General features: G+C 38.1%; 1 protein-coding gene and 1 long non-coding RNA gene across 4 annotated transcripts in view; one reads left to right on the top strand and one right to left on the bottom strand.

Annotated features, from left to right (window-relative positions):
* The window catches only part of LOC135308548 (uncharacterized), a 33,468-nt gene extending 30,641 nt beyond the window's left edge, over positions 1-2,827 (bottom strand). Inside the window, exon 1 of the long non-coding RNA XR_010368951.1 lies at positions 1,259-2,827. This is a non-coding gene — a long non-coding RNA (uncharacterized LOC135308548). The remainder of the gene's footprint in view (positions 1-1,258) is intronic.
* A 2,090-nt stretch (positions 2,828-4,917) lies between these two features.
* The window catches only part of SPAG16 (sperm associated antigen 16), a 360,034-nt gene continuing 338,602 nt past the window's right edge, over positions 4,918-26,349 (top strand). Inside the window, exons 1-8 of one of the 3 annotated variants that reach the window (XM_064433596.1) lie at positions 4,918-5,003; positions 7,848-7,894; positions 8,313-8,411; positions 12,902-13,029; positions 17,099-17,236; positions 22,720-22,827; positions 24,068-24,185; positions 25,473-25,542. In XM_064433596.1, coding sequence (XP_064289666.1) covers positions 4,958-5,003; positions 7,848-7,894; positions 8,313-8,411; positions 12,902-13,029; positions 17,099-17,236; positions 22,720-22,827; positions 24,068-24,185; positions 25,473-25,542 — 754 coding nt within the window. In that variant the 5' untranslated portion in view covers positions 4,918-4,957. Of the gene's footprint in view, positions 5,004-5,476; positions 5,632-5,699; positions 5,891-7,797; positions 7,895-8,312; positions 8,412-12,901; positions 13,030-17,098; positions 17,237-22,719; positions 22,828-24,067; positions 24,186-25,472; positions 25,543-26,349 lie in introns of those variants that run through there. The other 2 variants (XM_064433595.1, XM_064433594.1) reach the window with 2 other exon arrangements.

Genomic DNA, 26,349 nt, shown 5'->3' with positions numbered 1-26,349 from the left:
ATCTCCACTCAAACCCTTTTAAAAGAGATTTAATGTATCCTACATCTAATCTATAGAAATACCTGGAAATGAAGCAGAGCCTTATGTATTTAATGTTCTTCTTACAGAGTAGAGACAAAATACATTTAGTCACTTCAGCTTGACTCTGAATGCCAAACGTCTAGCATTTTAGTATTACTTTTCCTCATTAAGAAAAAAAAGTAACCAAACAAAAAAACTAACACCCCCCCCCCCAAAAAAAAAAAAATCATCTGGATTTGATTTTTTAGGTTTAAATTGAGAATCATATGAGCACCAACACAGGAGCAAGGAAAAAAGCAGGAGTGCCCAGCAGGAGGTAGAGTACAAAGTTGATTGATTTAAGCTGCTGTGGGATCATATTTATTAGAAATCCTACTCTGTTTTTTGGAAGCACCCTATTCTGTTACATTTAAAGCTCAGCAAGGTTACTATGGCTTTGCAAATGTGACCTTTATAAAAATGACCTGTCATTACAGGTATTATTACACTGTAGTTACACTGCATTTGGCAGTCCTGACATTTTTAGATGAAATTTCTGTTAAAGTAGCAGAGTCTCTCTTTTTGAGACTGTTTGTACTAATCAATCCCCTAAATCTCCTTCCTTTATCGGAAGTACCTTTGGCATACAACATTACAGCAGGGAAAAAAGTCCTGCTTTTCTAAAGATGGGAAAGTGACTGTGCTTCCACGTGGTATTCATATGCCCTCTGAACAGAGAGAAGCTGTGAGAGAAGCAGAGAAAAGAATGATCAAAACAATTCTTATCTCATTTGCTGCTCCTGTGTTTGTGAACATGTGGAATGTGTTGGAAGGTTATTTACCTGAAGGAATTTGGTAATTGGATTCTGCTGAGGACTGTTTTGTTTCCTTGGCCAATCACAAAGAGCTGTCCTGACTGTTGGGAGACAGTCATGAGTTAGTTAGTGATAGTTTTTGTTAGTGTGATATTCTGTAAGATAGTTATAGTATAATAAAGTGATTAATTTGCCTTCTGATATCATGGAGTTCTGTGCATAATTTTTCCCAACTGTCAGGCATCCTAGCACTGATACTTCCAGAGCATGGCAAATGTGCTGGTACTTCTCAATAACAGACATTTCACTGGATACAATATTTGTGTCCATTGGAAACCTGCCTGCATGTCCCTTCCTTCCCTGTAGAAACTTTTAAGGGAACTCTGTAAAATAAACACACACAAAACACAGGGATATATAATTTCCCACTCCCTCTTACCCACCTGCAACATTGTGCCTGTAATGCCCGCAGCTGACAAAACTTTCCTTGTAAGCTTTTTTCCATTCCAGAGTCTGTGTTACAAGTATCCTTGATGTGATTCTTGGGATAAGTCTCAGCCAAATTCTGCATGTTACTCTGTTGTTGTACAAGCAGCTGCCAGATGGCAACACAGAGAAAATACATTTAACGTCAGTCACCTCTCTGGAAGCCAGATGGCACGGCAGAAGTTGGAACAAGATGTTTGCCAACTCATTCTGGCTCCCAGCTGTGGTCCCGTGCTCCACCACGACCGTGTGGACAATGGCCTCTTGGCTGTCATCGTCACAGTGCTGTTAGAGCCACGCTTTGTGCTCCCCCAGAAAGCTGAATTGCTGACATTGCCTCGTCCTTCCTCGCCAAAAGCTGAGCAGAAGAACAATTAGAAATGGGTGTGTCAAAGTCAGTGGGGCAGATAATTCTTTGTTGGCTGCTTGTCTGCTGTGATGAAGTGCATATACTGAAGCTCTTGGATGTGTTCCTGCAGGGGAGGGAAAGTCACTGAAAGTAGCTCAAGTGGTTGTTCTGGTTTTTTAACTCAACCTGTCAACATTGCAGCCAGTTGGATTGTTGAATTCAGCAGGAGGGGATATTTTGCTCTGAATGCAAGGAGAGTCTCTCAGTCTTCCAGGTGAGGTATAAAGGGAAGAGTACCTGGCCCTTATGGAGTGGGAGCACAGAGAAAGCTTCTGGAGCATTCCAGTTTGTCCAGTTTTCACAAATGATCTCTTTTAAATCCTCTACCGTGTCTGGCTGATCTATCAGGTGGAGGTGCAGGCCTGAGTCTTTGCCCTGTGAGAAAAGCAAACAGCCTGCCTAATGAAATGCTGAAGCTACAGCAGATGCTGCTTCCATGTCTTTCTCAGGAGAAGTTATGGCATACAGTAACAGCACTGGTAGCTGCCATTTGGGAGATGATAATCATTTATAACCCAGACTGTTATGAGGCTATAAACCGGGGTGAATTGGGTGCTTGGAATTCAGCTTAGCAATAATCAAATACAAAGTATTTATGGCAGGTGGCTCTGAACGAGGTAGAGAGAAACTAGTTGGCTTGTTATGCCTTTGGAAGGAAAATGTCAGTACGATGAGGCCATTTATATAGCCACAGAGGGGTGACATAAAGAGTTTAGAAGTTGCCAACCAAACACTGTTTCCAAACAAAGCTTTAAATCTTTGGGAAATAACAATCTTTGACCGACTGACTTTTATTTAAAAGTAATCAAATAAACTCTATGGGTCCTCTACAATACTGGCAAACAGCCATGTATGATGGAATTGGTTATTTTTTCACTTCAACTTTTTTTTCATAGCAAGTGCACTGACTATATCTGACTTCTGAAAATGGGAGCCATAGGATGTCCTGAACTAGCTGGTGTCTGAATGGAGAATATAACTTTTAAAAAAGAGCTCTGTGGTTCTTAAAATCCTTCTGGATACTTGGGAATCAGTTGGATTTGCAAAAAAAAATTACTCTTTGCTTTTAGTTATGATTTGTTTTTAGCAAATTCTCTGTATTACTGGATATTATAGAATCCCAAAATGGTTTAGGTTGGAAGAGACCTTAAAGCTCATCCAATCCCAGCCCTTCCCGGGGCAGGGATGCCTTTCACTAGACCAGGCTGTTCCAAGCCCTGTCCAGCCTGGCCTTGGACAGTTCCAGGCCTGGGGCAGCCACAGCTTCTCTGGGCTCCCTGTGCCAGGGCATCACCCCCTCACAGGGAAGAATTTATTCCTAATATCTAACCTAGATCTACTCTCTTGATATGGTTCTGTCTTTGCACAGCCTTCCTCACCAAATCCATTACCCATTGACATTGATCTTTAACGACTCCTTAAATAAACCAAGAAGACTGAGATCCTTTTGTCCGCCACTATTAATTGTTTTCTAATCATAATCTTCCCTGAAGCACCTTCCTGAGCCCTTTTTAAGCTTTCATCACTCTTCTTCAGTTGTGGATACCATAATTTCCATGTTTTAGTGAGACAGACATGTCCCATGAATAATTTGCAGGGAGAAGTTAGACCTGCAGAGAGAGAGAACTCAGAGAAGGGTATTGCTTAGCATTTTGTTTGTTCAACTCTTAGTGTGAAGGCTAACAGCAAACCTTGCTGAGAGAATTGAGTGACATTAACTTACTCTGTGATTTGTGGTGGAATTGGAAACTTCCCTAAGAGAATGATAGCCAGCCCAACTTTTGTAGTGTTATTACCTTTTCAATTTGCAGTTCAGGAGTACTGACTGGTGAATGTTGTGCTTCATGATGCCACTTCTGCTTATTCTTTTTTTTGAGATGCTCTGCTGGAGTTCAAGATGCCTCTGGTGGGTTGGATATGATGAAAGAACACTGTGCTGGTGACATCAGTTTAATCTGAAGGAGTGGAAAACTCCAGCCATCAAAGATCAAGAAAGGTATGTCAGCATTTGCCCTCTACCTCTTGAAACCAGCTGAGTTCAAGCTCTGACATGTATTAAACTCAACAACGGTGTTTGAGACAATTTGAGGGAATACAACAGTTCTTGTCATCTTTGCAGTGTTGTGACAATCTTGTGCCAAAACACTGTTCTTTTATTACAATTTGGAGACTGTGACAGTGCCAAAGTACTTGTCATTTCTCAAGAATGTGCCTGCCATGGGAGAGGAATGGCAATCCTGTGTGACGATCTCTGCACAGTGCCAAAACAATAGTTTCAGCAGGTCTTCCTGCAGGATTGTATCTTTTCAGGCTAAATTTTTAACTGAATTATATAATTCAGTTTCCTCCACTTACATCTCCTCTGATCTTCAGGCTGTATGTCAATGTGTCAATGCTTACCTTTTTATTGTTTGTTTGTATTTTTGGTGGTTTTGTTTTGTTTTGTTTTTTTTTTTTGTTAACCCTGCAAGGAAAACTGGTGCCTCTCCTTTCAACCCAACCATTAGCAATTTCTTACAATTTTTGCAATTACTTTTTTTTCCCCCAAAATACTTTGGGCACTTATTTCCATTACTTTACATTAATTCAAGCACTGATTCTGAGTTCCTGTTTCATGTAAAGCCCCTTAACTCAATGGAAATTGAGGACTGGTACCTCTAAACTTACCTTAAAATAAGAAAAAGCAATATAATTTTTTCTGTGGAGCCCTGCAACTTTATTTCAAACTCCTAGCAGCCATGAAGTGTATTCTCCACAAATATATGCTGCTCTCCCCAGCTTTTTCCTGGGAAAGCTCCTCCTTTTAAAGGTGAATATAGAACCGCAGGAGAGTTTGGGTCCTGAAGGGACTTAAGCAATCGGTCCCACAGGACTTAGCTCAGCTCCCAGCTACAAAAATGCTCCATCTGCAGAAGAAATCAGTCCTCTCTTAGGAGTTTGAAGCGGTTTCCCCCCTCATTTTCTGCCGTTTTTCCTTCCACTTGAGGAAGGTCGGTGTGTGTTTGCCGGAGGGGCCGCAGGTCCGCCCTGAGGGGACGCCCTGGAGATTCCTCGCCCTCACACCCCGCTCCTCACGGCGCCGCTCCCACACGGGCGAGGAGCTTCGCCCGCAGTTACAAGCGATGAATTACATTAAACCGAATTGAATTAAACGAAATTCACTTAAGTTCAATTAAACCCGGCTCTCCTCCCGCCGCGGCGCGGGCGCCTCTCCTCGCGAGAGGTCGCCCCCGGCAACGCCGCGGCCATGGCGGAGGAGGCGACGGTCTCTGAGGCGGCCTTCAGCCTGCAGAGTATCCTTCTTCCTCCCCGGCCTTTCCCCCTCCATCCTCGTCCTCCTGTTCCCCTGGCGCTGCCGGTTCCCCGCCTCAGGGGCCCGTGTCCTCAGCGCTCCTCCCGCCCCAGCCGGGCCGGCCCCCGCCCCTGCTGGGGAGGGTGGGGGGATTGGGTGGGGCCAGGGCAGCCTGTGAGGGTGCGGGGGGAAAAGTCAAAAATCCCGTCGGGTTGTTGGTTCTTTTTGTGGGCTGTTGTTCCTGGAGGCTGAAAAGCGGCTGGAGCCTGTCCAGAGAAGGGCAGCGGAGCTGGGGAAGGGGCTGGAGCACCGGGAGCGGCTGAGGGAAAGGAGCTAAGCATGGAGCAAAGGAGGCTCAGGGGGGAACTTGTGGCTCTCCTGACAGGAGGGGACAGCCGGGGGTCAGGTTGTGCTCCCAGGGATGGGACAAGGGGAAACGGCCTCAGTCCATGCCAGGGGATGTTTAGGTACGGGGGAAAATTTCTTCCTTTAACGGGTGGCCAGGCAGCGGAACGGGCTGCCCGGGGGAGCGGTGGCCGCAGCATCCCTGGAAGTGTTAAACATCCCTGGCACCTGAGGACGTGGTTTAGCGGTGAACGTGGTGCTATGTTAAAAATTTGGTCTCAGAGGTCCTTTTCAAATTAATTCTGTGAATATGTGGGGTACTCATAGAGGCAGTGGGGTGTTGCTCGCTATAAGGTGGTGTTTGCTTTCCTGGCTGAAGGTCGGGGTTCCTGAACGCCCCTTGGAAAAGCGGGGCAATTGAATCCTGCAGTGCTGGTGGGGCAGCCCGAGCAGGAGTTACAGCCCTGGCGTGAAAACTCTTGTCACCTCTCCTGTGTTAGCTACTGAGCACTAAATGCAAAATACCTATGGAGGAGGAGCAAGGTTTGTTATTAAGACTCCCAATGTGCTGCTGGAAAAGGTGCTCCTTTAATTTCCCACTGCAGAATAACTGCTGGGATATTCGTGGTTTTTGGCTTGTACTGACTATAAGAGTTGTGATACACAACCTAGACATAACTTTGCTTTTAGAGGAAAAAAACCCACCCAATCCTTTCCACACTTTAGTTGTAACAAATTATTTTGGAAGCTTATGGCTTTTAAATTTTTTGGTCACATACCCAAATTCTGCTTTTGTCACTAGGCCAGATGAGCTGCACCTGTTCTCTTTTCTAGCTGTGAGCTGCAAATCAAGAAGCTCTAATGCTTTTAGAGGCTAAACAATCATACTTGAGACCCTACCATACCTTAGTTTTTCATGCTTTGTTAGAATTAAGTTGTAAGCCAATATAAAGCCAATTCTTAAAAGTGGAAGAGTGTCCTTTTGCAGCTTGTGCCTCAATTTCTACCTTAGTCAATCTGCACAGCTTTTTTAGCATGGTGTGCTTAAAAAAGCACTGCCTCAGCAGATTTGACACTGTGGAGAAATACAGTAGTTTTTAAAATTAATTTCTCTGTTTTGTAGTGCACCTAGCTGTGATTTTTGGAAGGGAAAAAAACAAAAACAAACAAACAAAAAAAAAAACAACAACAAAAAAAAAAAAAAAAAAAAAAAAACAAAAAAAAAAAAACCAAAAAACAAAAAAAAAAAAAAAAAACAAAAAAAAAAAAAACAAAAACAAAAAAAAAAAAACAAGGAGGAGAACCCCAGGATTTTTAAGTAATATTTTAGTCTGGGCAAATTGTTTGCAGTGACACATTAGTTTAGACCATAGTGGATCACAAGGACAGTCAGGTCAACAGAAAATTGAGGAAAAAAATCCCCAGTTTTTGAAAGCTTATTACTTATCTGGGGGTTATGGTGTTCAGCTGTTAGCCTTCCAGATGGATACAATTTATCTGAGTTTTCCTGGTGCTGTGATCCTGCGGTCTTGAATGCAGATGATACTTTTGCCTATGTTTTGTGCTTTTACATATATACTGTACTGTAAAAACTGGCAAAATGCCTTTTTTAAGGAGAATTATTCAGATTTAGGCAACACAGTGCAAAGCTGGAAAATCATGTTGGTTTTTTTTCTTGTTTTCTGTGTTTGAAGTACTGAATTGCCAGCTTTTCTTTTCTTTGGAAGTTAATTCCTGGTTTATTTACATGGGTCACTTGTAGGCTAACTGATTTCCTAGGGAAGCTGTCAACAGCATCTGCTAAAAACATTTCATTATTCTTTCATGGGCTGTGAAGCTGGTGGATGAAAAGATGATTATTTGGCTTTTATTTAGACTATTTATAGTTATGTTTAATCAAAAGTTTGACTCTAAAGCGTTTCAAGGAACTGTAGATAATTTCCAAATGAATTTTTGAGTTTTGAAAGTTCCTCATCTTTTTATTGTAGCACTCTTGTGATTATTAAGGCATTTCCATCTGCTCTTTTAAGTGACTCTGTAGTGTTCAGGGTTTGACCTCAGGTGTTGCTGTTTGAACTCACACATCTGAATTTGCTAAAAATGATATTTTCTGAGAGCATGAAGCTATTTCTGCTTAGAAGGCAGTGGAAATTCTAGTGCAAAATGACCCCTCTCAAAAGTGATGATTGGCTGAGAGCGCAATTGAGCTGCTGTTTTATTTTGGAATAGTGCTTGGCTTCTGAGATTTAATGAGTCAATTTTTAATAGTGTTCAAACCTGCTGTAAAAACTCAAACCTAAATTCTGTCCCTGTGCACGGGACTGGGCTTGCTCACCTTGAGGCTGAAGGAAACCTTGGAGGTTGAAAGTCTTGTGTTGAGAAGAACAAGGATGGGGATGGTGATAGCAGATTTATAGATGGTTATTTTATGAATTTTTTTTTTTTTTAAGTTGGAACTCCTCACATGCACCAGCTGTTCTAGACTTAACTAAACCTGCAGAGATGACCATAACAGATGACATCAAAGATGATTATCAGTATGAAGAGGTAACTTGTTAAATTGATAATCTTCTGATATATTTTGGTAGAGTGTTCATGTTTTCTTCTTTTCACTTCATCAGTCACATATACATCCTGGTAGACATTACACAAATCTCCTTTTATAAAGTGATGAAAGAGAAAATATCTGTTTTTCAAGAGAAGATTCAGTGTATTACCTTTATTTGAACAATAAATACTTTTTTAAAGGTATAAGAATTTCTATTTAGATAAAACATCTTTTTAGATATTTCAGCTTATTTATAGAAAATATTTCAGTAATAGGATTTCTATTTACGTGTGGCAAAATGGTATTTTAACGAGGAGGGGATTATTTTCAGCAGTTGTATGGGAATGGGAACAGTTTTATTGTGAAAGAAAGGTGTATAAAATGTGTTGATACTCAACTTTACATAATTTCATTTAGGTTTCAGCAGATGATGACTTCAGTCTTCATGAAGAAGATGAGGATCTGGCCAAAGCTTTGCAGACTATTCAAGACCAGGCTGAAGATGCCAAAATTATGGTAAGAGTTTCCTAAACAATCTGAGAGTCTCTAATTCAGTTGACATGAGTGGCTTGAAATTTACACACGATAGTTTATACTAATTATTAAATATTTCTGTGGGAAAGATTGTCTCTTATTTTCTTACAAGCTTATAGGAGTAAACATATGTCATAGTGGAAAAGACAACTTACGTTTCCTGGGTTTCATCTTCCTTTTAATTTGTGTTCATTTTGTGTTCTGTAAACAACGTGACAGTTCAGATGTAGCCAAATCTTTAATTATTTAAAATGTATTAATATTATTGTGATACATCAGTGTTTTAGAGTTTCTTCTTTATCTGAGTAGATTAAATGAGAATGTGATCCCTGGCACAGGAAAGAAACTGCATCTGCTTAACACTCACAAAAGGTTGCACTTGAATACTTTGCTAAAAGAGATTGTTCATATATTGAAAATAAAGAATGGACTGTTACACTATGCTGAATCAAAATATTAATGAAATTATCAACTATTCTACGCCATTAGTTTTGACATTCCTTACACTTACAGTTGGATTTCAAAGCAGTTGTGTAATAGTTCAGAGTAACAAGATGGCATTGTTGAATTGCATTTTTCAAAATAGGATGTACCCAAATTTACTTGTTTTTAACAATCTAATGGAAAGGTGGTTTTCCCTGCTGTGTTTCCAATATCACCACTATCTTGTAGCCCCATCAGAAGGGTACAGTCATAGTCTGTGTGTTGCAAAAATGAATGATTCGTAGTGAAAAAATGAAACTAAGTGAATGATACTTAAACTGGAGGGAAAATGTGTGTTTTCTTTTGTACTTGTGCTGATCAACAGATCAGTTTTGTACTTTACATCAAGCTCTGAGTGGAAACTGACAATAACAGAGTTTTATGTGGATTAAAACTGAATATGCTTGAAAATTAAGGGAAAGATTGCAGAAGTGTTTGAGATGGTAAACGTTAATGCTAAGGAAGTAGTGGAAATTCTTCATGTTCCTTAGGGATAGCTGAGGTTATGATTGTTTTACTGTGTGAGTTGATGTTAAAATAGGAAGTGAAAAAAAGAGAGAATATTTTTAACCTATTGATCTTTTGACAGATTTGGTGTATTTAAATAATCTTTTACTCTTCATTGATTTGTTGAACTTGGAGTGGTAGGAACAGTATGCTAATGTCTATCCCAGTTAATCAAACTGAAGAAACTGTTACTTTTTCCTTAAAACCAGCAGATAATTTGTGCTTAAATTCTCTTTCATTTTAAGCTTATGCTAAGAGTTGTCTGCCTTTTTCCTGCTAGATTTGTTATTTGGAGTCTTCATTTTTTCCATAATTTTGAAACTGAAGTAGTGATTTCAGCCTTTGGACAGAAAGACATGAGTGGAGAAATGTTCTAATACACTTGCTAGTTCCCTGACAGCTTTCATAATGATTTACTGTAGATTTTGTGAGGCTCACTGACTCGATGGTTTGATATTAATTCCCTGGAAAAGCCAAGTGCTTCTGGTGACCCAAGTAAGAAGCACTGTTTCCTGTGAATTAATATTGACTCAACATCCTGACTCTGAGCTGGGAAGCAAAGTAGAAGGCTGTCTTCTTCACATGATAAGTAATTGGCATATTTTTTTAATAGTTTGTAATCTTAGCTAAAATTAATTATGTAATAACCATAACCTGGATGATATTTTTAAGTGCTTATGTGTATTTACTGCTTAACTTGCTTTTTACTTGTGTATGTAATTCCATATTAAAGTTCAGTGCTAGGTGCCCAGATCAGTGATCATCCAAAAATATTAAAAATTGGATATTTTCCAATTGCAGATTCTAAAACTATCCAGAGTTTTTAGGCTAAGTAACATAATTTGTCCTTAAGCACATCTCTACTTCTTTTTTTTTTTTTGGACACATTTTAAAGTAATACAAGTTATTTTTCAACACAAGCAAAAAAGATTCTGCATATAAAAGAAAATATCCAGCTCATAGGGACTGTAGTAAAAGGATGCAAAACCTCTGGAAAGTCACACACAGATGAAAGCTGGCTGAAAAACTTTCTTCAGTAGTAACAGCTGTTAGATTTCCCTTCCAAGATTTTTGTCCTCTTAGTATCTACAGTGGTAATGAGAAGTAACACTGACATTCATTAGTGTTGCAATTTATGTATGCTTGATTTTCACTTTGTTTTAACATGTTAAAATCCTTTAATTTCCTCTTTATGTTCTTCTTAAATTCAGTAAGTTTTTGAGAACATCTTGGCTTGTTTTCCAGAGAATTTATAAATTTATTTGGTGTTCATATTTCTTCAGTGGACAGAAATTCTTAGAAGTGCTGTGGAAGTTCCTAAAGTTAAGCTCTTAGAAATTAATCTATTTTACTGGTTATATTTACAATCTTTGCACCCACAATTTTTTGAATATTTTAATTAACACAAAGAAATACTTAGCAAAGGAAATACTTAATTTATTTTGACTCCATGGTCATGCTCTTTTAATAAGATTGTTTTGTCCATACAACTGCTATAGGAAGTCTATTTGCATTTTGTTAATTGATTGTATTTTGCTCATTTCCAAACAAGTAAATATATACAATAAAATGTTGTTGTGCTCTTCTGTTGGTAGTCAGCCAACAGATTACAATGAAACTGAAGCAAGTGGCTGGCCTGATATCACTCCCAAAGTCTGGGAAGGAGCTGGGAATTCAGTTCTGGTTTCCTGAGGCCCTGTTGTGATTCTGTTGTCAGGCTGAATTAATTTCTCCCTGTATTGTTCCCTGCTCCAGCTTTGCTTCCTGAAGGTGCTCAGTGCTGGGATCTCACTAATAAATTCTCTTCTGCATGGATGAAATGAATTCCTATCAAATTTCCATTTATTAAGGGAATCAAGCTGTGTCACTTCTTCCACAGCCTGGCTTTATAGATGTGTTTGGAAAACTACAAGCAACAATATTACACATTTACCTCACTTGGAGTAAAGAAAGAAGCAGACCAAGGGATGCAGCTGCATGTCTGCCCATGTACTCTTTGGTTCTTGTGTTACCACAATTAGAAAATAGACCTGCCTGATGTACTGGAGCTCTAGTAATGAAAATATGCTAAATATTGCATTGCACTTGGCATATTGTGTTAGTCACAAGGCAGTGTTACATGGCCTCCATCAGGCATGTGCAATCTTTACTGGTTATATTAGGTAGGTTGGTTGGATTGAAGACCACATTTTCTGTGTTATACAAAATAGCCAAGAGACTTTTCCAGTGTTTTCATTTCATCAAGAGAAATGCCTTTATCTCCAGGTAATTTATGTACTCGGGGTGGGAGAGCTGCCACTAAGGGCATGAATAAGCTGTAAATGAATGGAGTTATCAGAAATCCCTGGCCTTACAGATTCTTTTATAAATGGTGGAGGAAATGATTTATAGTCATGGCCTTTAGCATCTCTTGATAAATCTCTCAGTGGGATTTCTCAGATTTGTGGTATTTTTTATAATCTCTCACCAAGATGCATGTGCAGTGCAGTAGCTTGTCATGCTCCATTTTGGCACTGTGCCCACATGGAGTTCCCAAAAGCCAAGACCCTCATATTTAGGTATGTCAAGTCACTGCAATCCATTTGATATCTGAATGAAATAATGCCATTTCTTTGGCTGCTGAGTTGGGCAGTCTCTCTCATCTCATTGTCTTTCAATGCTTTTTGTGGGGAAGAAGTCTCAGACTGGGTCACATTTTCCTTTTTTTCCATCCCTCCTTGCATGTTGAATTCTCTCTGGGAGAGAACCACTAAGCTGTGTGCTGAGTGGGGTTGGGTGAAGGGATTTGCATTGCATCAGAAAGCTGTGAAAGATTTTTTTTTTATTTTTTTCTGTAGGAGGACTGCTCTGTTCTGTGTTGGTTCTGCTTCTGGCAGTGTGCTTGCCCCATGAGCTGACCCCCTGTGCAGAGCTGTCTGTCTGGGTGGCACTGGGGGAGCTGCACATGAAGCCCTGGTGCACCATCTGCCTTCTGCTCACACTTGTAGCAGTGCTGTCTGGCAGCTTCCTGCAGTGCATGTTGTGAGGAAAAGGATGCTTGATCTTTGTGAGAATTATTCCTAAGGGATCAGGGGATGAGAGGAGATTCCCTGTCCCTCCACTGTACACACCATTACAAAAAGCATACAAGCCTTTCTGCTGGTACCTTGGACAGCTACATTCTTCATTAGATAAGGACTGACTTTTACTCTGCTCAGTGACAAAAGATCATCCATCAGTTTTTATACTTTTAAGGATCTGTCAGATGATGTCAGGTTTGGAATACCTGCTTAAATAAAGGGGGGTTTGAGTTATTTCTTTATAACCTTTCACAAACCTTGCCATTAGAAGGGTCACTTACAGGTTTCAATTTGGATCTGTAAGACAAAGGGAACATTCAGTTGTACTCCAGTAAATCTGTGACTTTAGATGACTTCAGAAATGGAAAGTATGATCATGACACTTCTCTTTTAAGTTTAACAGTTATCAAAATTTAATTTCAGGATTTTCTGTCGGTTCTGACTTCTGAGAAATTGATATCAGACACACCTCAAGCAATGGATGACTTCTTCTGCAATTTCCTGGTCAGACTGGGAATGTCTAGAACCCTTGACTGCTTCCAGACTGAATGGTAAAATAATTTAATTGACTATGTTGCTTTGGGAATTAGATGGTCAGGATTCAAATATTTTTTTATATTTCAGGATATTTTTTCAGAAAACTCTTCTGAGTACAAGTCATTCTTAAATATGTAGTGTTTTAATAAACAGATATATTCCTGGTGAGAATGAGGATCCCTTGTTTAAGTAGAATAATCAGAGTATTTTTGGTACAGCAGTTAACAAATATGAATGTTTCTTTATTTTTTAAGATTTAGTTTATACAGTAATCAGTAGAATAATAAACTCTTGAGGTGTTGCTATCTAGTTTCCAAGCTTTTGTAGACTGCAGGGATTTTGTCCATACTTTTTGCAGAAGTTTAAAGGTGCACCTTTGTTTAAATACATCACTCTCTTGATACATCCTGCAGGATGTATACTTTTTTACTGTTGATTAAAAATTACATGTTAGGAATGCTGCAAATCTTTGGAGGAGGGCTGAATTGCTTTGGAGCCAAAGATGGTATTTGTCATAAAGTTCTGTTGAAATGCATGAAGTTACAGACTTGCTTTGAACCAACAGGTTATGTTGGAGAAATTCTGGAAATACCTCTCTTTGATTAATCTTGTTCTTAGTTTCAAACATGAGAAGTTCAGAGGGGTATTTTTAGTCAAGTCTCTTGAAATTGTGTAATTTAAAAACTAGAAAAATTTAGAAACATCTTATTTTTTCATACAAAAGCATTTACGCTTTTAAATTTTCTTAGAAATATTCTCGGGCGTGGAATCTGTGCTCTGGAATTTGCAAGGCTCTGGTCTTACTCATCAATCAGGCATTGCCTTAGGAATTAATAATGCTCTCCTTTTTGATAGCATAACGATGGACTTAAATGATTCCTTGGAGAAGGAGCACGTACTCTTGTTTTCTTTCTCAACAAAAGAACTGATATGAGTAGCTGATATTAAGTTTGAAGTCCAATAGTTTTTATGTTAAAAGATAATTAATACTAGGCAGATATAAATAGTGACCTTTTTATGAAGCTTACAGCTTTCTTTGAAGCACTTAGAGGCTGAATTTATATCAATGGCAAAATTCAAATTGCTTTTTAACAGAAAGTGCAGGATTTAACAGGCACTATCTTGTAAATTCTTAGCTGTACATAGATTTTTCTCTATAAGTAATACTTTTAATTTCAGTAGCTTTACAAATGAGCTCAGCATGTCAGTATCTAATCTTACTGTATAGAGACTTGCTGCATTAATACCTTATTTCAAAATGTTTCATGTTGGTTTGAAATGGATAATTTACAATATTAATGAAAGTGAGAGCAGATTAGTGTACTCGGGTTCCTCATTATGTATTGGGACGACACTCTTGCTCTCATGCTGTGGTGATCAAGTACTAATGGAATTTAAAATGAGAAATTAATTAACGTAGAGAAAATTTATCAAAAGGCTGGCTTTGAAATTATTGTCTGTCTGAGATCTAAAGGTCACTTAAATTGGACCAAATTGTCTGTGTTTATTCTGGAGTTTGGAAAAACAGCATTACTCTACCCAGATGTATAAAATGCCATGATTTGATTATGGTTTATTTTATGCCAAAACTCTTATTTTTCAAGTAAAGAATTATAACAGTTGTAGTGTTTTGTTTTTTTGTTTTTTTCTTCTTTTTTAAAATTATGTTGGCCGTTTTGCTCATAAACTTTTTATTCCCATTATATTTTAAGGAATTTTACAGTTAAATTATTTTTTGAATGTCTAATTTTATTTTCCATTCATTTGTTCTACAAGACTTGATAGGACTTCTGTTGTTTATTGAAGATACTGGATTGACATCTTTTAAGTATGAAGTGCAGAGGCTGATCAGCTGAATTCCTGCATCTGCCAGTCTCTCCCTCCTAATCCTGAGAGCCCAGATCATCCTGAGCTATCAGTTTGTTGCAGAGCCTCTGTGCAGCTTGATTCCTTTGAAATCCAGTTTCTAGGAGTTATAATGTAAAGTATATAGTAATAATGTATTATTTTCAGTTAGTCTGCACTGAGCTTTGATGACAAAATCACAGTTAACCATCTGTTCCTCGGGTTTCCAGATTCTTGGTTAATTTTTAATAGTGATTTAAGAATTATAACTGAGCAGTTCTGAAAAGCTTAGTAAAATACCTGTGTGTGCATGGAACTAATTTAATTTCCATGTGCAATGACAGAAGTGAGAAGAGCAGCTGTTTGGCAGTCAGCTCAGCATGGAGGAGGTCTGTGAGATTTACAGGACCAGGCTGATGAAAGATAATGAGATTTCTCAGTCCTATTTGCTGTGTGGTTTTTCATTTCTGCTACATGCACAAAAACATTCACTTTCAGTCCTGTTCTTACACAAGGGTGGAGTGAATTTATTTGTATTAATTGTGTTTCATGAAAATTGTCTGTCAGAATTTTTAGCTCTGCTGGAGTTGAGGTACATCAATTATCCATGTTTGATGAGTCTTTGTGCAGATACTTGGTAGTTTTCATGAAGTGTAGTTAGGGCATTCAGTGGAGAAGTACTTCCAGCAAGTGAAGGAGTACAACTCTAGGTAGGATTGTGAATTTCTGCCATGAGGCTGCCCTTATCTGCAGTATTTCTGATAAGAATTGTACCTGTGCATCAGTCACTGTTTGGAGGAAAGAAAAAAAAACCCTAAGCTTTTTTCTTAATGCTAAAGCCTGTTCCTACAGTAATTTACTTAAGAAAATAAAGTGATGATAGAATGGATTTTACTGTGGACATATTCAGATGAATTTTTCAAAAACCTTTCATCTGCTGGTGGTGAATGTGACAGCTTAATTCAGAGGGACGATCATTCCAAGAAGTATCCTCTGAATGCAAATATGTAGCTGACTGTAGGAAGTCATTTGGACAGAGATACTAACATTCACCTTAAGTTTTTTGGAGGATGTTAAGTAAAGGTTGGGTTTTTTTTAGAAATGCTTTTTGTTTCAGCAGCATGATTATTGATGAATGGTATTTGTGATTAATGTCTTCAGATTTCAGATCTGCTGCTTATGTCCAGGTGAAGGAGATAGTGTTTAGTATGATTTTTATTTCTATTTACTTGTGTTCTTTTCATACTTCCTTATTACTTGGAAACAAAAAAAAATTGCACAGTTTCAACATATTTTTCACCTGAAAAGGCAAATAATGTTCATGTTGGTCTTTCTAATGATCTCCCACCCAGAACATCTTCCCAACAGGGAAGGTGCTTGTGGGGTTATGGTGTTTGTCTGATTTAAGTTACTTACAGCTCCATGCAGCCTCTGGTGAGCTGATGTCATGGCTGAGGTCTCACTCTTCTCTCTCTACTGTATTCTTATGTTTTACTGACATATCACCAAAAGATGGATAGTCCTAAAATAGGATCCTGAATGAGCAGATGTTACTGGTGGAGCTGTAGAAATCCCTGGGATGCTACCCAGCATTCCAGGCTGCTTCAGATACTTTTACTTCTTAAAATCCAAGTCAGTCTGTGCAAGTATTTAACTAAAGTGACTTTCAGCCTTCTGCATCACGGAATCAAGAGTTCTCAGGGGCTGGTAAAATAGGTAAATATTGGTAAATATAATTAAATAAGGAGGGGGAAAATAAACAGGAAGGAATGAAGATATTTCCCTAGGTGAGCTCTGTGTTCCATGTTGAAGATGGCTCAGAATCATTGATCCTTATTATCTGTAGCTTGAGTCCTCAAAAAAACCACCCAAAACCAACAAACCTTGAGATAAAAAGAACTGTGAGTATATACAGATGCTATTTGAACAAGAATTTTTATTTAAGCAATTTAGAAGAAAGGAAGAAAAGAATTGTTTACTGTGAAGTACTGTTATGTGTCCTGTTATGAACAATACACTTTTTAAAATGGAAAGCTGTGGAATTTAGCAGTGTGGTGGGGTAGTGAATTCACTGCTGTGAATTCTTAATGATCATAGAAGGTAAATGCTTTAAGATGGTAAATATTGCTGTGATTCTAGTTTAGGTAAATGCTAGCATGAGAAGAAAAACATGAGTGAGGTGAGGAAATGGAAACATGCAATAAAGTAAATAAAAAAAATCTGTTTCTTTTGTACCAGGTACGAGCTGGTAGAGAGAGGTGTGTTAAGGGTTGGTGATGCTGGGCTGGTTCCAGACGTGTACACTCGCAACGAGCAACTCGAGACTGAGAATCTGAGCTTGAAGAAAGATCTGGAAAGCTACAGACACTCTGTCAAGTATGTTATTTGGATTTATTGAAACTTTTATATATGGTAATAGATGGCCAGGTAAAGTAAACCCAAGCACTTAGTGAAAAATAGTAGGTTCCTGTTTGTTATGCTGGCTACAAAGATTTTTGCTTCTAGGTGACATTTATAATTAAAGTTCAAGTTTTTCTGAGTTCTGTTAGAAATGTAAATCTTAATTTCTTTTATTTGTATTTACTAGGCCAAAAATAATTTTCAGTATCCAGTAATCATAACAAATTACTATAGAGAATCATGAGAGCCTAATAGGTAGAACTAAAAAATAAATTGTTATGTGCATTTTGTAGTACAGTACTATAAATTACAGCTACCACAAACCTTCTGAGTAGGAAAAAAATCACTATACATTTATTCTTCATTTTTTTAATTACAAAAAATCTATCACTCTGGGCCTAGTGGTAATGGTGTGTCAGTGTAAATTACCATCATTGATTATATTTGTGTGTACATTGTAGTAGTTTATTCTACAAGTCTGCAGTACTTCAGTCAAGAGAATTAAAATACTTAGGCTATAAAATGGGGAGATGTAGTAGTGAGCCCTATGTCACATGGCCTTTTCTGGGGAATGCTGTGTTTGCACATGTGTGTGTTCATTGAGAATGTACTCTGAGACCTAATGATGCACTCACTTCAGATTTGCCAGTGTGTGGTTTCAAAACATGGAACTGTAAAGTTAATTCCATCTCTTTGATTTTCCTCAGGATTGCTCAAGTTGCTAATTTTCATTTAGGTTGTTCCTTTCTATGGAAGGAAACAAAACTATTCAGAAGTTAAATAATCATTGCTGTTGATAATGGTAATTAAATTATTTTCTGATTGTAATGATTTATTACATTTTAAATTAGTGAATTAATTGGTCACAGTCAAGTAGTTTAATAAACAGTGGCAACAATCAAGTCAGATATGTGTAGTCTAAATATAGTGATGCATGAGGAGACAGACCACAGAGAAAACATTTCCTTTTTTAATCTGCAGCTTCTTTGGATAATGGGTACTCAAAGATTGTGTCTCATATGCGTGGGGGAGAGTAAGAAGCAGTCATGCAGAGTAAAAGAAGGAAGGACAAAATGTGGCCCTCACGAAATTTATGCTTCCTAGTAGTAAATTCAGTGAGCTTTATTTTCTTTTTTTCCCCCACCTTTTTTCTCTCTTCCTCCCCCTCTTCACCCCTCCTATGTAGCAGACCATGCTGTAACAAAATAACCTGAGTGGATTTTGACTTGATAAGAGTTTTCCTGGGTTTGTTTATTGCTACGTGATTATTTAACAGTATAAAGCTCAAACTCAGTTCACCACGGTCTGAACGAGCTGGGTTTTTTCCCATAAGAATATCTTGTTACTCCATGGGGTGCCAGAAGAGTTTTAACAGCAGCTGTCTGGTTAAAAGGCTTAAAGATAACATGATAATGTGCAACCAGGAGCAAGCAGGAGAGGGAAAGGAGTGCTGGTATATTGAGTTGCTACAGGTTCTCTTTAAGATAAAATCCCAGCACTCAAGTTCAATCCACAACCTGAAACTGGACCCTGCTTTTTCACATTCTGGTGTTTGTTGGAACCTAAAGTAGCAACACTCTGGTGGCAAACAAATGGATCATGTCACTGGTTTGGTGCTGCAGAGAGGGCACTGAGATTCAGGGCAGTTCTGTGTGAGCACATCTTGTTCACTGGTGTTTTTTCTTACACCCTGCAGGTATTCTGCATGTACCTTGTGAGAACACTGCTGAAACCAGACCCCCACTTTGTCCACTTGCAAAGAGAGCTTTATGTCCATAGTCTGTCAGCTGTTACTGGAATGCAGGATAGGCCGGTGTAAAACTTGGTCTGTCCCAGCAGTACTCTGTCACTACTTCACTTTTCAGCCTTTTAATTTCAAAAAAACTTTTAAAGATCTCACTGATACTACTGTTAAAAGTTCAGTATTTGTGACATTCATTTAATATACATTGTTTTGAATAATTGATTAATTTAACCAGTATTGCTTCTGAAATAATTGAAATGTGTGAAATTGAGTATTTTTGCTGTACTGGGCTACAGTGTTCTTTTATGCCTTTTGGATAAACCCTGGTCACAATACTCTATACTAAATCCATTTAGGGTTGTGACTGTTAACAGCATTTTTTTCTTGTTCATACGTTCAGTAACTTAAATCACTGCCTTTGCTGTGGTAAAGTAAATATTCCAGCAGGAGCTAAAATTACCTGGAGGACAACGTGGGTTTTCAGAGAGAATGACTCAGAAAGCAGAATGCCTGAAAGCACAGGAGAAATGCTGATTTGACTGGTTAGAAACCAAGGATTTGGGAGCAAGGAAAGTCCTGTATTTTACTCTCTGGATTACTCAGAAAGCACTGATTGAGAGCTACAGTGCTGTGAAATGTATTTGAGGAGAGCTTTTAATTACATGTGGTATTTCTGAGCTTGGTACTCTTGATGGCCATCTTGCAGAAGAGGTGTTATTTGGGACTTAGGCAGTATGGGGGCCCAGGATAAATGACTGTAAACCAATTACCTCCTGCTTTAATGTTGTTTAGCAATTGGTGGAAGACATTTAGTGTCTAGAAGCTAACTGTAATTGTATTTTGGGTATTTTAATACAGTATTTACATGATTGCTTGCAAGCAGGGGGGCAAATTGAGTAAATTGCAGGCTGTTGGTTAGATTTCACTGTGGTGTTTCATTATTTAAAGAGAAAATTACAGTTAGCTTCATTTCCTCTGTATAGTGAGCATGTATTTTTTATAGCTTGTGCAATGTCTGAAGACATCTTGATCTCTCTGCATACATTAAAAGAAATAAATATCAGCATAATCCTTTTGCTCCAAAACTAAGTATAGTTACTACCTTAAGGTTTAGATACACTTCTAATCTTTATTTAAAATGATTTCTAAAAATGACCATTGTGTGGTGACAGAAAACAAAACTAATTTTACATTAGTTTGCCATGTGACACTAGTTAAAGGGTATCTCAAATGTGCTCCCTTTCTTTTATCTTGAAGGCTGCATTTCTGCTGAGTGTTTCCCTAATGGAAGCATGGGCTTTCCTCCCAATATGCAGGCAAAATTTGTAAATAACACTGAAAATTGTTAACTGTTAAAAATGAGACTTGTTAATTCTAATTCATCAGGCGTTGCCTGGTCACTTAATATTCTGGTAACATTTTTCTGAACTGAAAATAGATTGCAGTTTCATAGCCATGTTAAACTCTGCCTATCTGATGATATAAAATCATTGGAATACCAGATATTTTTGTGTTTTCCAATGGCCAGACCCTGTCTGTTACATGTTTATTTAAACATGTGCAGTCAGACAAATGTTGTGTCAGGATAAGGTTGTGTTGTTCATGGGGACTGTGAACTTGGATATTTAAAAGCTCTTTAAATGTTTAGGAATTTCTTATGTAGATGGAATCAAAGTTGTATCAAGCTTTTGCCTGAGGTATGTGGTTGAGTTCACAGTCTCAGTTAGGAAGTGTAAACATTTGCAGGTACCTTTCTTTCCTTTTTGTAAGCATGCTCACAAATACACAACCAGATTTCAGCCAAAGTAATGATCAAAATAGAATGTAATCCTGGAAGTCGTATTTATTATTTTGGTTAGTGACATTAGCAACAAAATTCCCAGTTCAGCTCCTGTTTCTGTACCAAAATCTAACTATTCCTGCACATATTTTTCCACTTACACCACAGAAAAAAAAAGTGCACACTTTTTGTGTTATGCACCATATTTACATGCAGCTGTTTAATTACAGGATGCATTTAACATCTTTGCTGCTAAGTGCCACATAAACTGGATAGAGTAAAACCCTGAAAGTATGTGTTTTCTAAGACTGTCTTTATTTCAGTTAAAATTTTAGGCTACAATTTGCAGCATCTTGGGGAATGTAGCCCTACCTAAATTCAGTGGAATCAGGGCTTGTAGCTTGCCTCTGAAGATCCCTACTTGGGTAGACCTCTTTTGCTATTTTAACAGAAGTACTTGCTTGAGAGAAGTTTAAATGGAGAGACCTGCAGACCTTGACATATATCTTCCCTAAAAGAAATAGATATTGGCTTTTCTATGGGTGCAGCAGCATCTTTTATGCTCAGAACAAGCCATCTGCTGAGCTCTGAAGGGGCAGGGTTTGCATTCAAGGTCTTTATGGCAAGTCAGATTTTGAGCATGGTGTCGTGAGGGAGTTGTTTCCCAGAACCATCCTGAGACCACTGATTCATTTACCTCTCAAATGTCTGTAGAAGCCTGAGCAGAATCATTAATGTGGGCTGGAGCTGCTCTGTTTGCCAGCTCGTGGTGTGTGTGCACAGCAGGATGTGTGTGCCCGGGGCTCCTGGGAGGGGCAGCCCTGCCAGCTTTCACCCAGAGCTGCTGCCAGGAATTCACTGGGCTCTCCTTCAGCCAAGCACCAATGCACACACAAATGCACACGTGTCACTCTGGCACTTTGTATGGGGAACACACTGAGTGCTTGCATATACAGCAAATATCAATTATTTGTGTTAGTAAATGATCTGTATTTTAAATTATTAAATATAATTCTCTGGCCATTATGGATCTTCTTCCTTGACCTCTGATTTTGGCATACTCAGTTTTCATTTTGTTTTTACCTCATTCTTCAGCTCCGTTTGCAGAGGAAATGAGCTTTATTTCTGCAAGAAGCAAATATCTAATTTCAGTGCAAGTTAATTTCAAGCTTCCTCTGCAATTAAACAATTCATCTGCTAATCTTTCCTGCCAAATCCATATCAGTAAAGGCAAGGAGAAAATGTACTGAATATATGCAGGGTATTTTCTTTTTAAGTTTATGGAGCGGAGCATTTGAGGGTGTCCCATGGCTGTGTGTAGAATGTGCTCAGAGAATAACAGGTTATCAGTATATTTACAATTAATTTTAAAGCAGAGTCCTTTTGATGCCTGCTCCCACATCCAGGGAGTACCTGGGACAGGTTACAAACATGATTGAAGGGAGCCTAAAACATTTTTGGCCCCACCTTTTTCAGAAGGCTCTCCAAATTAATCTGCAAGGCAACAATACGAATGTGATGTAAATATTTTTTAAAAAATCAGTATTTTTGGTCTATTATCAGTATTATCAATACACTTTTACACATAATTTTAAACAAGAGGATTAATTTTTGTACCTCCACGAGACTCCTTGTGCTTAGCATAACGTTGACCTCAACTCTGAGATTTATAATGCCAGAATCCCTATGGATTCTGTGTGAAGGATCTGAGGGAAATGGAAGAGTACCCATGGATTTGAGCCTCAGCTGGCAGCAAAAATACCTCTAAAGTACATATTCTCCAGCACAGGTTGTACTACCAAAACTTCCAGCTGAGCTACAGTAGACATGTGCAGATCTGAAAATTAATTCCATATATATCCCATATGTATCCTTGATGCAATTCAGAGGAGGAGACTAACACTGCTGCCCTGCATTTTCTGTTTTTGCACACAGCAAAATAGAAGAGGCTCTCCTAAAAATGGAGAAGGAACGAGACTTCCATCGAATGAATCATAAGCGAGTGGTCCAGGAGAGAAACAGGCTGGTTTGTGACTTGAAAAGGTACAAAAGAATTTGAGTTGCTCTACATGTAGCATTAAATACAACATTTTGAATTGTTGCCTGATGATGAGATAACACTAAGGAATCTGAAGTGAGTCTAGCTGCCTTTTGGTATATCCTGGTAAACAGCAGCTCCATGTGACCATCGTGCCACACAGATCAAAGAATTTCCAGTGATTTATTTTTGGTGGATGCAATATGCATTAATGAATAAATAGTATTTCTAATAATTGGAAACAAAAATGAGGGGGTTTTTGTTTGTTTGTTTGGGGTTTTTTGGTTTTTGTTTTTTTTTTTTTTTAACCCAGATCTTTTGCCATGAATAGGTGGTGATTTCTGGTTTTCCCCGTTTTAAGGGTAACTGATCACACCAAGTTCAGAGCCTTTGCATTCCTGCTTCTCATATTTAGCATTTTCTGTCATCTTGAACTTTGAGTAAGAAACTTGCTATGTTTCTTTGGTTGCAAATAAGCCCAAACCAGTCCATTGCTACTGATTATAATGATTTAATTTCTAAATAGGAGCCGAGTTTAGAATCTTTTCATTGCATGTGTTTTAAAATAACACTGGGGAGAGGCTTACAGAGAGCTGCAGTCAATTCCCTGAGTTCTGTTGGTATTGTTACCCACCAGTGCATGTAATAGCAGCTCTACATCCCCACCCTTGCAATGCATGCATGCTGATTCCAAGGAGCACTCTGCACTGATTTCTCCTCTGTGACTCAGCATTTTGCAGGATGCAGTGGTTCTGGAGCTGGTGGTGTCACATGTTTCTTGTCTGAATCTTACTTTGTCTGAAGAATTAAAGTGCATAAATATTCACAGTGTAATGCATAGTGAAGAAAGAAATCAGGATTATGTTCTGGCTGGTTTGTCCAGATGAGGATCTTATTTGGCAGTCAGATAACAGCTGTAGTTCTCTTTCTTCTAGTGAAATACAATCCATCTGTAAGAAAACAAATTAGCCAAAATTTATGTGTATAAAGGATTAACAAAAGGACAAAATTGGATGGGTTGTTTTAAGATGTGACCAAACAAGCTGTGAATCCTCTTATTCATTCATCTAACTTTTTTTTTTCCTCCTTTGTTGTGGTATTGCAGTTGGTTGGTTATTGCTGTCTTCTCTGTGTTGACCTTTTGGTAATTTTACTCATTTGTTTGGGGAGGGGAAAAGTTATGCAGATATAAATCTCTGATTTAACTCATCTGTGAGGAATAATTTTTCCTCCTCTTGCTCACAGGCTGAAGGAACATTATGCATCCTATGAACCAATGCTGAAGCAGCTGTCAGAAAAATACCAGAATTCACTGACGCAGAAAATGTTAACCAGTTTGGAGAGAGACAAAGCAATGGGGCAGGTAAAAATGTAGTGAATACCACTTGCACAGCTGTAAGGAGCTTCTGATTTTCCCTTTGGTAAAGCTTAGGCAGTATTCTGAAGCAGAATATTTTGTGAGTTGCATGATTTGGTGAAATATTAGCAAAGTATGTGAAATATGGTGCCACAGAGTAATAGATGTCTGTGTGTACTTGCTCAGTGCAGCTCTGCATGAGCCAGCAGTGACACATTCTCATGCTTCCATCTGTGCCTTTGGAAGTACTTCTTTTAACTTCCTTTATTACTGTCAATTATTTTATTATTTTCCTAAATATATCCAGGAGTGACCTGCTAGTTTAGAAAAAAAATACATGAAGAGATCAGAGACAGTTTTTCTGTCTTGAGAGGAATATTTGAATATTATTTTTTCTTCTCTAATCTTACCTGATTGCATGTGTTTAAGGAAAGAAGTAGAAAAAAAAAAGAAAAAACCTTACCAAAATTATATTTTATATAGATATATTTTATACAATAATATTCCTGCAGTTGTTTCAGCAGTAGCATCAATTATATGTGGGTAAAATGAAAGGAATTTTCCATGCTCACACCCTCTCCTGATCATCCTCATCTCTCATTTCCTCCTTTCCTCTGCCTCCAGTCTCTGGTCACCTCAGGGCTTACTTATGGAACAGTGAGGATTATATGTTTGAAATTTCAATAAGGAAAAGAAAATGCCCTATAGAAAATGGAAGTGTATGCCCATATGGAGTTCTGCTGATTCAGGAGTACAAAACATGGAACAGTTCCAATGCTAAGAAATTTCGGGGGCATATATATAGATACATACACACACACATATATATGTATATATATATATAGTGTGTGTGTAGAACCTCTGCAGTTATGAACTGTATTCATTCCAGAACAATGAGGTTTTTGTAATGCTTAATACCATATTTTGTGATATTTTGTTGTGACAAAGCTGCAAGTCCTATTGTGCCCTTCAATTTGAGCTCAGTGCAGTGACAGCAGTTCTAGAAGTTGCTGGTGTAATCAGAACCCTGATATTCTGTAAGTCTGCATTGTTTTAATAGAGTTGTAAAAGTGTTTTCAGAGATTCTGTGTTCTGTTGCATTGTTGCTCTGGGTCTTTCCAAAATCTTGAATTACGAGTTATGTTCATAACTTAGAGACAATAATCAAGACTCTAAAACTACACATGGAATTAATGAAGTACACCAGCATGAGTTCTTTGTGTTGTGAACAGACACTTCAAAAGTAATGTTTTCATATTGCTTCCTCTTGTTCTTTTCTCTTTTTAAAATTAGGTTATAGGTTTGCAGGCTGCGTTAGAAAGTTTGGAGTCTGGATATACTAAGAAGATCTGTGAGACAAAAGGTAAAATATTCTCATCACCAGGCTCAGACTGGTTATGGGTTTTGTTTTTGTTGATGTGATGCATCTCAAAATATGGTGTAACAGTAAATCAAAAATACTGGCACTGCATTTTATCAGCTGACCTGGTGTCTGAGCAGGAGTTTTATCATTTGAATATTTTATTCTGAAGTGTGTTCACTAAGGAGAGTGAGATTGCTGAAGGCAATATGGAATATATGAGTAACTTGGAAGGACTTGGTCCTAGCAATCTATTTTGACTTTGTTACTGTATCTGCTGATATTCCCTTTTTTTTGTGTGTGCATGTGTTCTTTCCCAGCTCACCCCTCAGAAAGCATGCACTGTGGTCTGGAAACATTTTGAAAATCCTTGTATTATGAAATTCAGACTCTCATTTTTACAGAAGATTGCTAAGATGATATAATACCTGCTGCAATAGTATCTGTGTGGCACCACACTACTTCCCTGTGTAATTTTTACATTATTTTTTTCTAACTCCAACAGGAAAACCCCAGCAATTCTGATTTCCTAAGTAAATGAAGCTCATGCTATTACATTCTCAGACAGCATCAATCCCACTAATAATTTAGGGCCTATTTTTCAGTTGCAGCTACATTGGATAGTAAGATAAGTTTCAAAGAAACCAGGTTGTTTAAATTCTCCTGAAAGTAAATGGGATGGTGCAAAAGGGAAGTGGTGAGCTCCATCCTCTGACAACAGAGTATTCACATGTGAAGGGGATTTGGCACCTGCCTTAGTCATGAGCAGAACTCTTATCAGAGAGAACTGTTTACTTGAAGTTAGAGAAC

Source organism: Passer domesticus, chromosome 10 (genome assembly GCF_036417665.1).
Source record: "Passer domesticus isolate bPasDom1 chromosome 10, bPasDom1.hap1, whole genome shotgun sequence".
Lineage (NCBI taxonomy): Eukaryota > Metazoa > Chordata > Aves > Passeriformes > Passeridae > Passer > Passer domesticus.
This window is presented reverse-complemented; position numbering and strand designations above follow the sequence as displayed.